We start from the raw sequence: 14,976 nt of genomic DNA, 5'->3' as shown, positions 1-14,976 counted from the left end.
TTCGGGCGCAGTGGGGCCGTGCGGGCACGCAGGAATCACGCGATGAGAGGCGAACAATGCAGCGCGCATCCAAAGCGCGTTCACCACGAAGCTTGCGGCTTGCTGCCTGGTTGGTCGGCGCGGAAGCTATGCTGGAGTTCGTGGCATCGGGGTTGTCGAGAACGATGTGTTGACGAACTACGACTGCAACTTCAGTCCCGCGCGTTTCGGCAAGGCGCCTGGCAGCGCTTCTACGTGTTTTGGCGCTCCGCGCGTCCGTTTCACCGTACATAGCACAGCGATTTGTCTAACGGGCAAGGCGTCGCGTCGAACGGACGATGGCGTTCTGTGGACTCCCAACATGTCGCGTTTTACTCTTAAAGGCGAAGCCTAAGCGCCCTCCGGCTTTTTGTCTTTGTTCTGGTTTTTGGTAGAGTGGGTGAGGGAACAAACGCGGGTTAATAACAAATTGGTAAATTCGTTTTTGGGGAAAGGAAATGGCGCAGGATCTGTCTCACATCTCGGCGGACAACAGTACCGCGCCGTAAAGGAAGGGGTAAAGGATGGACTGAGAGAAGAAAGGTAGAAAGAGGTGTCGTAGTGGAAAGGCTCCGGAATAATTTCGACCACCTGGGGATCTTTAATGTGCACTGACATCGTACAGCACACGGGCGCCTATGCGGCCCCCGGCCCCCGTGGTCGGGTTCGAACCCGGGTATGGCAGATCAGTAGCCGAGCGCGCTAACCACTGAGCCACCGCGGCGGGTAAATGATATCCTAGCCCAAATAAAGTGAAAAAAAGGGATTTGGCAGGGCATGTAATGCGAAGACAAGGTAACCGTTGGTCCTTAAGGGTAACGGAGTGGATTCAAAGAGAAGGCAAGCGTGGCAGGGGGCGGCAGGAGGTTAGGTGTGCGGATGAGATTGAGAAGTTTGCAGGCAAAGGGTGGATGCAGCTGGCAAAGGACAGGGTTAATTGGAGAGACATGGGAGAGGCCTTTGCCCTGCAGTGGGTGTAGTAAGGCTTATGATAAATAATGTGCGTGTGTGTGTGTGTGTTTCTTAAATCTTGCTGTATACCATGCAGCCAAGTATTGACTGAAAGGACCGTGGGCCTAGTCAAGCCCATGCAGAGGCTTTTAACGGGAAAGCTTTACTGGCCGCAGGTTGAGCAGTTTCGCGCGATTCCCGGAGAGCCGTGCTGTGCATACGCAAGGAGTGAGGACACACGGCGCATTTCTCTTTCTCTCTCGCTCCCTAGTCACAATTGCGCACGCGCCACTAGTACCACTGAGCCACAGGTGTTCCGCCGCGGCGCAGCGCCGCGCCTTTCCTCAAAAAGCAACTTTCAATTTTCAGTTTAATCTTTCTTCTTTGACCTGCCGCGGTGGCTCAGTGGTTAGCGCGCTCGGCTACTGATCCGGAGTTCCCGGGCTCGAACCGGACCGCGGCGGCTGCGTTTCGATGGAGGCAAAACGCTAAGGCGCCCGTGTGCTGTGCGGTGTCAGTGCACGTTAAAAGATCCCCAGGTGGTCGAAATTATTCCGGAGCCCTCCACTACGAACCTCTTCCTTTCTTCTTTCACTCCCTCCTTTATCCCTTCCCTTACTTCGCGGTTCAGGTGTCCAACGATATATGAGACAGATAATGCGCCATTTCCTTTCCCCCGAAGCCAATTATTATTATTATATTCCCTCTCTCCTTTATTCCTTCCTTTAGGCGCGGTTCGGGTGTCCACCGAGACATGTGAGTCGGTTACTGTGCGCCCACCGCGCCATCTGGCATGACGTCACACCGCGTTCCTCGTCGTTGCGCTCGCCTCGCCAGCTGCTTCGCATGACTGATAACATGTCGGATTAAAAAGGAGACCTCGCGTGCGCCGCAACCACAGTTCTGTCGTCTTTAATACAACAACATAGTTAAACAACCAGACTAACCTGGACTTGCAATCAAGATTAACCAAGGCTAGCCATGTTGTGCCTTAGCTTTCGCTACGTATATCCTGACATAGCCGAGCTTAGCTACTGCCAATTTTCTTTCTTTCTCTGTCGCTCCCTAGTCACAACTGCGCATGCGCCACTAGTAGCACCGAGCCAATAATAATAATAATAATTGGTTTTGGGGGAAAGGAAATGGCGCAGTATCTGTCTCATATATCGTTGGACACCTGAACCGCGCCGTAAGGGAAGGGATAAAGGAGGGACTGAAAGCAGAAAGGAAGGAAGAGGTGCCGTAGTGGAGGGCTCCGGAGTAATTTCGACCACCTGGGGATCTTTAACGTGCACTGACATCTCACAGCACACGGGCGCCTTAGCGTTTTTCCTCCATAAAAACGCAGCCGCCGCGGTCGGGTTCGAACCCGGGAACTCCGGATCAGTAACCGAAGGAAGAATGTAAAGGGATTTGCGCGCACCTGACCACTGGCTCGAGATGAGTCACAATCGCTGCTACGTGCAGACAGAGGAAAGGAGAGAGAGGCGTCACAACAAACGCGCGTCCGCCAAAGCGGCGACGCCAGCTTGAAGGACAGAGCACCCACCACTTTGCGCACATGTGAGCAGTTTGTAGCGGTTAGGGTGTGAAGACTTTCCCATACTTAGCATTCGTAATACAATTTTACGGCAATGCAGCGAATGAAATGGCTGCTATTTGAAATTAAAACTCTCAAAATCAATCCAGCTACAACGATCACACTGTACTGCGTGCTCTGCAGCCTGGAAATATTTCAGCGAAACCACATATACTGTCGCGTTCACATTTAGCCTGGTTGACCAGATAGAGAGTGCCAACTCTTTCTTTTGATCACTGGTAACCATTTGGCCCTCCTAATGACATCTCATTGAAGTACAAGAAAACAAGGCGCACAGAACGAACTAAAAAAGTTGGGACGTTAAGAAAGAAAGGTTTGCGTGGTACACTGAAAATTCCTGTTCACTTCTAAGCTAAGTATAACCAAAGGGGGCAGAAGTTAAATACTGCCGCCACATTGGGGCAGTGGTGCCATCGCTCGGATTTCATATACGCCTCCATTGGTTAGGGGGGCGGGGGGAGATTGGGGCACGTAGCTTACTTGTCACGTGGCCTGAACTCTTTCCATTCATCTGTCACGTGACTTGATATGACGTCACATTACAGCATTGTCACGTGACTTGGTATGATGTCATTAAATCGTTCCACGTAACTTGGTATGACTTAACATTATATCGTCGTCACGTGACTTGCAGGATATATTACACCATTGTCACGTTACTTGGTATGACGCTGACTCGTGACATCACATGCTACCGTTTTCTGCGGACGGATATTTTGCGGACAAATAACCTTGAACTGAGCCATATAATGCTTTCTCATTAAAAAAAAAATCAGACGCAAAGCGGAGCACTATACTGGTGGGGCACTTGTAGATGGCGTAAGCTGCAATGGTTATGTCGCAACCACGGTGGTCGCAACCTAGTCTAAAGCACTGGTCTTGACATAGAGAGCCCGATGCGGGAGGTCACGCCAAGACGCACAGCCATGCGGTAAGCGACAGTTCCGTGTACAGAGATGCATGGTTTCGTACTAACCGGTTCGATTCCATTTGGGCAGGCCAACTTGAGCGATGATGCACAGACGGCGTATTGAGAGGCTCAGCGGACATCAACTATGGGCGGACAGGGCCAGCACTACGCCCTATCCGACTATCGATGTTGTCCCGTCATTCTCTCTACGCTGTCCGTATAGCATCATTACAGCCGACCTACCAAAATGGGAGTGACAGTTTGCTATATGCTTGGCACAATGTAATTTCGAAGCAGCCGCTCGGCCGAAAGCAGCGCGCAGTCAACCCCGAGTGCGAGACACTGAAAAGAGGAGTACACCTGTATACCTTGTCGGAAGCGGTGGCTGCGGTGAGGCACGGGTGTAGGCCATCGTACTTTCCGACGGCTACTCTTCGAGGCAGGATCTTGTGGTTCAGGTGGAAGGTGAACAGCGGCACCAGGTTGTCTTTGCCTTTGGACGTCATCCTGGCGCGCTCGGAAACGCCGGCCCACAGTGCTGCGGGACCACCGAATTGATCGCGCGTCGCCATGGAAATGCGTCCTCATCGATGCGACAACGGTCACGTACACACGGTCGCTCCCGCGGCTTGTCGATGAAACGGCTTCTCATTTGACCGTGCCGGTCGGTGAAAACGCAGCGTGCATACTTCCACAAGGTACCCTGTGGCTCGTTGTAACGTGTTGGTCTTTACCGCTGTCAGCGGTAGTTGTACTTCACGTACAGTGGACCCACAATGCCTGTCGTCAGCCCTGTATCCTGTACACTCCGAGACGCTTTGTACCCTCGTTGGCCAGACTGCAAATAGTGCGAGGAGTACGTGGTTATAGCGCGATTTGTACACCTGTGCGAAGTGCTTGGTGAGCCGTTCGTACATTGCAGTCGCGTACATCAAGTTTCCAGTCTTTGGGATATTTTGTGAGAAATTTTGTATATGTATGCGTGTAAATTATAACCATGGGTGTTCTGCGTTGCGTGCCTGGCTAATTGGGATTATTGAATCTGCGCAGACTGTTCAGGCGCATATATTTTCTTGTTGTGGAGAAAGGGTGACCAGCAGCTGATAGGGTTAAGCGATAAATGTGACATATACCTTGCGGGTTTCTGCGCGCATGCATGTCGCGGGCGCTCTTCGCAACAATGCTTTCCCGCCAACCAGATAGGCTGAGTCGGGCAGGTTCCATTTCAAAGTCGCTTTTGCGATAGAAGATCCTTTAAAGTATACATTTATACTATACGGTTTCCTCTACGAAGGTCTGTACTCACCCGAACACAAGCATTTGCGGCTTTCTTTCACCCCCGCCTTTATCCCTTCCCTCACGAAGCCGCCGCGGTGGTTCAGTGGTTACAGCGCTCGACTGCTGACCCAAACGCTTGAAGCTTTATTCACCTCCGCCTCAGGTTGGCTCGGTATTGCACTGCCTCCGGGATCGGCCTGGGGCATCATAGCGCGCGTCTTTTCTTTAACTGTTTTGCTTTCCTGTCTTTCGACTCTCCTATTTTCCGCACGTGGCTGCGACTGTGGCTCATCTTGAGCCAGTGGGTAGGCCTGTGCACTTTTCTTTTCATTCTTCCTGTCAGCAACAGCAGCAGCAGCTGACCCTAAAGACGCGGGTTCGATCCCGGCCGCGGTGGTCGAATTTCGATGGAGGCGAAATTCTAGTGGCCTGTGTACTGTCATTGCACGTTAAAGAACCTGAGGTGGTCGAGGTTTCCGAGCCCTTCACTACGGTGTCCCTCGTAGCCTGAGTCGCTTTGGGACGTTAAAACCCCATAAACCACACACCTTCCCTCACGACGCTGTTGGGACGTCCACCTATAGAAGTGAGCTACTACTGCGCTTTTTGTTTTCTCATAAATAAGATAATTTTTTCACTTTAGTTGAATTGTTGACACTATCCAGTAAGCTGTTTATTGGCTGAGTTACTTCTTTACAGTTTTATAAATAGACCACCAAAACATAAACTGAGGCTCAAAGTAATTGGATGTCTCTTTGACCTCGCTGTGTGCGGCTTTACGTGTTGGCAAGGAGGCAGGAAGCTGCAGCACGGGTTGTAAATACCTATGTGCATGTGAGCAAAAGCTGCGGGGTTTCCCGGCGGTAGCTCGAGTAACAACGTGATGTGTTTTTATTTCTATTGAAGTTTTATCGAGCGTCATTTTAAAATCTACCTTTCGTTTTATGATATGGTCTGCGCAAGCTGTTATTTTTGTCCGAATACATGCAGTTATCCGAGCTCACTTTTGTTGTATTCAGTGCTTGCAACTGGATGATGACCCTGTTTACTTTTCATTGGTCCTCTCAAAACATTAAAGAAAAAAACAACAAATGAAAAATAGAGGGAGCCCGGACCAGCAAAGCTTAGTCTCGCTCCTTCTGTAATTTATAAGACTATTAGGCACGACAGATTATCCATGTAGCCTTGAGACAGTTTCCGCCTTCAGTGGCGAGAGTCGTTGGAACGGTTCTTGAAATTCGTTTTTGTTAAGTACAGCTGCTTCATTGTGGCTCCAGGAGAGTGTCTGCTGAAGAAAGGCTCTTTTTCCCTCTGTTCCGCGGTAACCTTATTCATGCGCGAAACAGCATAGTGCCTGCTGTTAAGCGTTTGCAATCTTATACTATATCTATACCACTGCTGCTTAGGCGCTGGCTGCTAATAGAAACTGCTTAGGCCAGTATACTGCCCATATCAGGTGCCTTTCACGCTGCTTGAAAGTTTATGGCACAAAAGTAGCGTTTAAGGTCTTGTGGTCGGAGAGAGTCCTTTCGGGAAAGGGGCTTCTGGCGAGAGGGACATTGGGAAGCGTGCAACGCTTCGGGAGAAAAAAAAACGACTCCATGCGCATCCGTGCCGCTCTTACGTTTTACTGTTTTTAAGAAAATTCGGTTTCAACGCAGAGTTATACCGTGGAAACAAACGTGATATGTTCTGCGAATGGAGTAGTTTTGTTTCTCCCTGTTTCACAGAAAAATGATCATTGCTATGATGAGTTGCGTGGGTTATTGTCATTCTCAAACGTTAACTACGCTTTCCTACACTGCTTATACACATGGTCTCTAAATAAATGTGCTTTTGATATCTTCATAGCACAGGAAAACTGCTGTAACCACTGAGCGTATTGCTGTACTTAACGCACCAGTGCACTTGGGTCAACCTGAATCTGTACGCGCGAAGATCGTCTCTTGGCTTGAAGCGCCGATCGCTCTGATATTCACACCATTTGCATGTCTTTCGACTGACGACCAATGGCATCGACATGTCGCTGTGTGACAAACATGTCGGAGTAGGATTTATTACGGCCGCACACCACCCTTGTCCGTGGGAACACAAGCGGGTGATTCAGGTGCCGTCGCATTACGGTTGATGCTGGGATCCGTCTCTTGCACGTACCACGTAGTCGTACCATCGGCCCGTGCGACAGACGTAGCCGGGTCTACTTCGCGTCGGTCGTTCCGCCCTTCGTCACTGGGTGGGGCCACAGTGTCGCGGCGCCTGCGTACAGTCGTCGACCACAGCGCGAGAAGCAGTGTCAACGCGAGCGCCACTACCACGCACGTCCTGATGCCGAACGCTCTGGAGTCCTCGTTATCCAGGCTGGCTCCCAGCACCAGGCACACCAGCATTTCACCCATATGCTGCGTCGTGGTCCGTAGGGTGGGGATCTTACGCATGGCGTCCATCGGCGGCTCGAAGGGTAGCGCGCAGCTCAGCGAGCTTCCAAGGAGTCCCGCCGCCAGGAAGTGCAGGGCCCACAGTCCTGGCAGAGACGTTAGCAAGATGGCGCCCAGGACGGCGCCCGACTGGGCCACTACCAGAGGCCAGAAGGAAGACGCCCTCAAGACGCCCGCCATGGCGTTCACCACGAGACTGGAGCCGTAGAACAGTGACGTCACGAGCTTGGAATCTACCGTGCCGGTCTCGGAGAAGGTGGCTGAGAAGGCGCCGAGCAGCTGGCCCAGGGCGAGGTGCGAGCCCGAGGTGAGGAACAGCACCGACAGGCCCAGGGCCCTGATGAAGTACTCATGGCTCGGCTTGAGTTGGGCTCGCTGCGTCTGGGGTGCTGTTGTGCCTGTTTCGGCTAACTCCTCCAGGCGTTGCTGCTTGCGGCGGCAGCAAAAGGGTAGCAGTGAGGCTGCGACCAGCGATGCGGCCGACACCAGGTATGCGACTCCTGCATACCCTCCCAGTTGGATGATCACGATGACGAGCACAGGACAGGCGCAGGCACCCAGCAGGATGAGTAGGCGCAGTTTGTGAAGCGTCGTCTCGTCAGTCAGCTTCGCACCCGCTGCAATTCACGAAGAATGCAGAGTAGGGTCACCTTTGTTCGTCACTCTGGCACCGATCGGTGCACATAATTTGAACGTCTCGGCGGCCTCAGTCATACGCTAGAGACAAGTAAAAACAGTGCGCGTGAGAAATCTGCTCAGTTCTTTTCAATGTGGCCCACATGGAGTGTATAAGGGGAAAAGCCTCTTGGTAGGAGAAACTATTCTGGCTTTATGGATTCCTTTTCAAAATCTGGAACATGACCTGGAGATCAGATACGGCTAAAGATGCCTGCCCGGTATATGCAGAACGTTTCGCCTCATGAACGGGCGATGTTTTTCTTCTGAAAGACCTCAAGAGGAGACCTCGGTGCACTTCTCACAGTATCGGTAGTCTACCTGGCTGACACTCACAATCGGCGCAATAATAAAGCAGCAAGCGCACGTGTTCTTCCGTCTCTATGCCAACTATTGTGATGCTTATGTAAATATCAGCCTGTCTCAACCAACTTGTGAACCTGCACTCTTTGCAGTGGCCTAAGTAATTTCGAAAACAAGCTATTGCTTATATTTATCACAGTTCTCTCCACGTTGGCTAGCTGCCGCTTGCTTTGGCCGGCCATGAGGCAGAAGCAGCAAGAATCGGATATGGCGCGTACCTCTCTTGGCAGCACCCAACGCGATGCCGGTCGCTGTGAAGGCCAGTATGAGCACCGGCAGCCATCGGCACCAGGGTACGCCCACAGCGCCGGCGGCAGCCAGCACCAGCGAACCGCTCAGCACCGCCTCGCCGCTCCGGTGGCTCAACAGTTTCTCGCCTGTTCGAAAAGAGAACAGTGCCGCGGCGATTACGAAACAAGTACCGTAATTGTCAAATGCAGTTACGAAACAAGTACTGACGTACCGACGTCAAGCACAGAAGTAATGCAGCTTGCTTGAATTCCGGGTCTAGGAAAGCCTTATGTGAACTCAAGAAAGATGCGGCTTATTATGATTTAAGTGTTTTGTGCTTGTATACTGTACCCTGAGAAGAAGGCAGCCTGGCACTTGAAGTTGCGAATAATAATTGGTTTTTGTGGAAAGGAAATGGCGCAGTATCTGTCTCATATATCGTTGGACACCTGAACCGCGCCGTAAGGGAAGGGATAAAGGAGGGAGTGAAAGAAGAAAGGAAGAAGAGGCCGTAGTGGAGGGCTCCGGAATAATTTCGACCACCTGGGGATCTTTAACGTGCACCGACATCGCACAGCACACGTTAAAGATTCCCAGGTGGTCGAAATTATTCCGGAGCCCTCCACTACGTCACCTCTCTTCTTTCACTCCCTCCTTTATCCCTTCCCTTACGGCGCGGTTCAGGTGTCCGTCGATATATGAGACAGATACTGCGCCATTTCCTTTCCACAAAAACCAATTATTCGCAACTTCAAGTGCCAGGCTGCCTTCTTCCCAGGGTACAAAGGAGGTTTCACTACAATAGCACTACTGTCCACATTACGCAACAATGCCGGCGTGTGTCACGAAGTTCGCTCATTGGTCCAGAGAGGTCACGGGAGCTTGTGACGTCATCACAACTTGCCCGTTGGGGCCCGCCGGATTGTGAGCAACGTGCCCACCGTTGTAGGTGGGAAGTAAATTAGTGATTGACAGATAGAGCTTTCGTGACTGGGTGACGTCATCACAATCTGCAAGCGGAAGAAAGAAGATGCAGAAGCAAGAGATAATGGCGGGAAAATCCGATTAGAACCAGTTCTTGGCTTAGGCTACACCAGAGCATAGCAACAATCAGGATCTGTAATGCTATCGCATTCCACTCTTCACGTGCGTTGAGTGTGCGCCAAAATTTTACTCCGAGAGAACGTCGACATGTTTTGAGTGTTACCAGACCAAGAGAGGGGAGCTAGGTCTCGCGGCTCTTTATATGAATAATATGCGCAAAAGCATTTTGGCGCGAAAAGACGGACACACACACACACACACACACACACACACACACACACACACACACACACACACACACACACACACACACACACACACACACACACACACACACACACAACACACACACACACACACACACACACACACACACACACACACACACACACACACACACACACACACACGACAGGACTGGCGCAAACTTTCAACTGAGTTTATTGTTCGAAAAAGCCACTTTGTAACCACACTAGCCAAAGATAGAAGCAAATAGATAAAGAAAAAAGATAAAAAGGTGACCTAACAAAATACACGTCTTTTCTGGCGCATATCGTGCCACAACCATCTAGCTCAAACGAGTGTCTTGCTTTATATACAATTCGGTAGGTGGCGTAGTGAACGGCCGCAGTTGCTTGACGATCACTTGGAAATACGCTAAGCGCAGCCGAACATGGCATTAAGAAGCGTCAGTTCCCGAAGCTTTGTTAAGCTCGGTGAGGTATTCTAGACAGCAGCTACCTCCATCTCGCTACCGCAGCTATCTCATCCTTTTAGGACCCGGCAGAGAAAAGTCTGACCGGCACTGTTGCAGTGTAGTGTAGCGAGCGGCAAGCAAGAAAAGTTATCTCGTGCTTTGGGGAAGTAACGTGGACACTGTCCTTTCATCGCAGAAATGCATTCTAGAGCTTGTACATGCCGGGCTTTCGCGGACTCCCAGTTGGCGCCAGGAGTTTGTGGCACAATTTTTGTGTCCGCGTCACTGCGAAAACAATCCGAAGCGAAGAGAGAAACGACTTCGAATGAATATAGGGGCTTTTGTGGACGATAAGTGAAAATTAATTTCCGCAGCAATTGCACCCAGCGTTCAGCGTGCGTATCTGTAACCCAGCATACTAAGATATTTCATTGCTTCGCTTTCTCTCTCCAATGTGTAAGTTAAAGCTAGAGCCAATGATATAGTTCTCAGCTGAAAGGTTCTGGGTTTTGTACCTAAAAGGAGTTACGATAACTGGATACAACTCAAGAAGGAAGCGACAAATGTCTTTTAAAGGAGGCCTTCCAGTCGGTTCTCATGACGTCGCGGTTAATCCATGGTTAATTCCTTGTCGCATTAGCGTGACAATCAATCTTAGTTTGACTTAGGATTAACCGCGACGTCATGACAATCGGTCGGTACTATTGGCTGGAGGGCCTCCTTTGAGGGAGATTTGGCCCTTCGTTCTTCATTTGTATCTGACCGTACACCTTTCAAAACTGCTTAACTGTCATGTGCATGTCCCCAGGAACGAATTATTTCCCGTACACTGTCCACCTATGTTGACTGTTTCGAAGATTCAGTGTTTCTGTATCTGCACACTTCCACCGCAGCGGTGTCCTAGTGGTTTGAGCATTCGCCTCGCATGCGGGAGGTGCGGGGTTCGATCCCCAGTGCCGCCGGGTACCCACCGGTGACACAATGGGCACAACCTTTCCCCTGCCTGGTGAACGGCTTCATTAGGGTGAAATGCTTGGGAAATGGGTCTCTGACCCCGCCTTGTGCAATGAAAACGACCTTGTGCTATGGCGCTCTTTGGCCACAGTTGCCCATGCGCCATAAAAAATTCATCATCATACTCATTATCACTTCCACTGCACTTACAAAGAGGGGTACTTTCCAATAGCGATTTCTGAAAAGCCTGTAGCGGGACACACTCAGTTAGCGGTCTGTCCACTAATTGCATCCACTTGGCCTCAACGAGGGGCCCGCATTGGAAGCGAAGCGACAGCGGGCATCCGTATGCCAGTCATAGAGTAACGTCTTACCGATAAGGGACCCGAGCAGTTCCCCGGAGGAGCGTGCGCAAAGATGTACGACAGGCGGGAGTAGTTGGAGTGGGTTTGGTCGACCAGCTCCACCAGTGTAGGCGCCGGTAGGCAGAAGCACAGGCCCTGCAACCATGGAACCGTGATGCACCCCTTAGAAAAATGGTCTATAGACAGTCTGTGGACTTCTTATATACTCTATTGCCTTCCTATAGATATTTATTTTTGTCTATATTCATAGTCTATATAGTGCCTATAGACTAAAGTCTACTAAAAGTGTACGGCTATGAATCTGCATTTTGTCTATAGACTGTGTACAAAATTTGTATTGCCTATAAACTGTTCTCTAGGGTTTGTCTATGGAGAGTCTATAGACTTTATAGAAAGAAGTATATAGGCAGTCTATAGACTATAATCTTTTTTTTCTAAGGGGACGTACGCCTTGTTCTTGTGCTTGGTGTGTTGATCTGCTGGAAGCCAAATGAATGGCCTACCAGAGGTGCACGGTGCTGTTCCGCCGTTCCTGGATGGACTATTTCTGCTGCATTCTTCATGATTTTTACGATAAATTTAACTCTTCTGAAGGCATAAAGAGAGTGATAGCTGTGTTACACGGGCGTTTTCAATGACAGTTCAATTAACCGCCAGTTGAGGATTTCAAACTGCCGTTGAACTCAACTAGAATCGCCAGCTGTTATACGAGCACTTCGCGTTCAGTTCAGTTAGCACACTAACCACATTACCTCGTGTCTAGAGCGGAAGTGTAAATAAGAAAAAAAAACAGTCTGTGCATTTTTTTTCTTGTAAATGATCGCAGTGTATATATTCTTTACTATAGTGACAATTCTTTTCTTGCATTTTTTGCTTTGCGGTAGAAATTTTCGGGTGCGAAGCACACTGAGCCAAGACAATCCAGTAAGAGGGCAAGTTTTTCGGTCCGTAGGTCGCCATCTTGTCAGTTGGCCGTTCAACTGGGATCCCGATCTCAGTCGAACTCAACTGCCGTTGAGATTTCAACGGCAGTTAGCACTGCCGTGTAACACCGCTAAGTGTCGTTCAGTTCAACTGAGAGTCGACTGAACTGCCTTTGAAAACGCCCGTGTAACACGGGTATAAGGAAGGTTGAAAGGAGTAGGATATGGCTCCCGGTTTGCTGAGTTGCACAGCCGAATAGGGTATCGGTCAGGAAGGCAATAAACAGAAAGGACGGGGCTTTTTTATTCTGTGCACGATACAGTTGGGGTCAAAAGTCTCTGGACTACGCATTCCTCAAGCGAAGCCGATAGCTCTGTATTGGCCGGCGGCTGGAGACCGCACTTGTGGATGTGAAAATGAAAATTTTGTTATTTCATCTCCACAAGTGTGGTTGGTCACAGCTGCCGGCTAATAGCAGAGCTATGAGCTTCGTTTAAGAAACACGTGGTCCACAGACTTTTGTCCCCGACTGTACATTTTGTAATATACGGCACCACTCCCATCGGCTGAAGATTCTTGTCAGCCTGTCTGCACTGGTACCGCACCTTTCATTTATTCTGCCGGCGTTCATGAGAGTGAGCGCTGAGAAGCCGATTATGTAGGTTAACGTCACCGTTTCTTTCTTGAAGCACAAGTTTTACATTTGCTCAGAGGAGTTTTAATTTAGTCAAGGCCACATGGGTTGAAAGTATATATATATGGAGAATATGGAGTTAAGCATAAGACACACTGACAGCGCCGATCAAAAGCCTCGCGGTGCAACGTCCTGGAGCGAAAATATATTTACAAGCCCGGATTACGTAGAAACATTAAAGGAAGGAATGCACGTCTGCGAGTTATCGTCGCGATAGACAAGCTAACTTTTGTGCAGCTACACAGATAGCTCGCCATCGCCGATAACTCCCGTAATGTATTGCGACATATTCAAGGATTCCTCACGCGTTTGTCTCGCAGTATCGGTTCAGGATAACGCATTGTTCAAGATGCGCTGCAGGGCCACATTTCCGAACGTTACTGAAAAAAGAAAATGGTTGCCGAGCCTTCTTTCATCGAACTTGTACGCCCCAGTTATGCTTCGAGCTGTAGTCACGTGTACTGCAGCGCCCCCAAGGAGAAGACAACGGGTGTTTACGAACAAGCTCTGTTTGACAGGCTGTGTGCATAAGGTCGGGCATATTTTGTTAGCGGAACGTGAACAGTGCATTGTTACGCGATAGCGTATACAGCTCGTTCGACCGAAAGGCCGTCGGCGTATAGTCTGCCCGCGTGTTGGAAATAATCGGGGGCTGCGTAGAAAATCGTATCATATGATAATTTGACGCTAAGGCGCCCGTGTGCTGTGCGATCTCAGTGCACGTTAAAGATCCCCAGGTGGTCGAAATTATTCCGGAGCCCTCCACTACGGCACCTCCTTCTTCCCTTCTTCTTTCACTCCCTCCCTTGTCCCTTCCCTTACGGCGCGGTTCAGGTGTCCAACGATATATGAGACAGATACTGCGCCATTTCCTTTCCCCAAAAAACCAAAACCAATTATGATAATTTGTGGTTCTAGTGATTGATGATTGATTGGTGTATGATAGGCAATGACGACTTAATTAAATCACTAATTATTCTATTAATTAAAATAAACAAATCGGAAGGGGGTTTCAGAGGTGTCAAAATACACAGAAACTCGGAAAAGCCGATACTTGATGATGCTAATTGAGAAAACTTGGAGTGCATAATTTCGTTTGGTTTGGTTTATGGGGGTTTAACGTCCAAAGCGACTCAGGCTATGAGAGACGCCGTAGTGAAGGGCTCCGGAAATTTCGTCCACCTGGGGTTCTTTAACGTGCACTGACATTGCACAGTACAAGGGCCTCTAGAATTTCGCCTCCATCGAAATTCGACCGCCGCGGCCGGGATCGAACCAGCGTATTTTGGGCCAGCAGCCGAGCGCCATAACCACTCAGCCACCGCGGCGGCTGGAGTGCATAATTGATCAATTATTTGAAACAGTTGAAAAGTGCGTTAAAAGCTTGTGTCAGACTGCACAGAATGGAAAGGCTAACTCACTACGCTATCGCGTCATAACCTTAAGGCGGAGCTTAAGTGTCTTCTCTATTTTTTTTTGCTACCGGTGGTTTTAACTTTGCACAGCAATGCCACTAGTGGCAGATACGGTCGAGCGCCGGTTTTTTCCATGTAATGATTGCGTTCGCTGTGGATAAACAAGCGCAGGACGTTTTATTTTATATTCGCGTTCACCCTACGTCATAGACTTCGCAACCTGTGTATAGAGAAGTGAGGACGAGCCTTACACCTGTCTCCTGCTCGTTCTTCGGGTTATATGAGACTTATTCACTTACGGGTATTTCAGCCAACACTTTCAAAAATAGGCTTTTTGGGGTAAAATTATGGCTTTTGTGGCACAGTATTACCAGTGTTGGCGGACACCAGAAAACCGGTGAATCGTCTTAAGTAGTAAGCTG

The 14,976-nt window shown here is 49.6% G+C and overlaps 2 protein-coding genes across 2 annotated transcripts in view; both read right to left on the bottom strand.

The window, feature by feature from the left end:
- LOC144110255 (BBSome complex member BBS2-like) overlaps positions 1–5,139 on the bottom strand; it is a 48,705-nt gene extending 43,566 nt beyond the window's left edge. The window contains exon 1 of the mRNA XM_077643101.1: positions 3,848–5,139. Within this exon, the coding sequence (XP_077499227.1) occupies positions 3,848–4,051 (204 nt within the window). The 5' untranslated portion in view covers positions 4,052–5,139. The remainder of the gene's footprint in view (positions 1–3,847) is intronic.
- A 1,644-nt stretch (positions 5,140–6,783) lies between these two features.
- On the bottom strand, positions 6,784–11,656 carry LOC144110027 (uncharacterized; the record flags this gene model as incomplete). The annotated part of the gene is given in 3 exon segments (XM_077642831.1): positions 6,784–7,809; positions 8,449–8,607; positions 11,531–11,656. Coding segments are annotated over 3 exon segments (1,280 nt in total), but the record flags the coding sequence as incomplete, so codon positions are not given.
- Between the last annotated feature and the right edge of the window lie 3,320 nt (positions 11,657–14,976).

The sequence above is a fragment of the Amblyomma americanum genome, chromosome 11 (genome assembly GCF_052857255.1).
Source record: "Amblyomma americanum isolate KBUSLIRL-KWMA chromosome 11, ASM5285725v1, whole genome shotgun sequence".
NCBI lineage: Eukaryota > Metazoa > Arthropoda > Arachnida > Ixodida > Ixodidae > Amblyomma > Amblyomma americanum.
The sequence above is the reverse complement of the archived record's forward strand: the minus strand, read 5'-3'. Positions and strand labels throughout refer to the sequence as shown.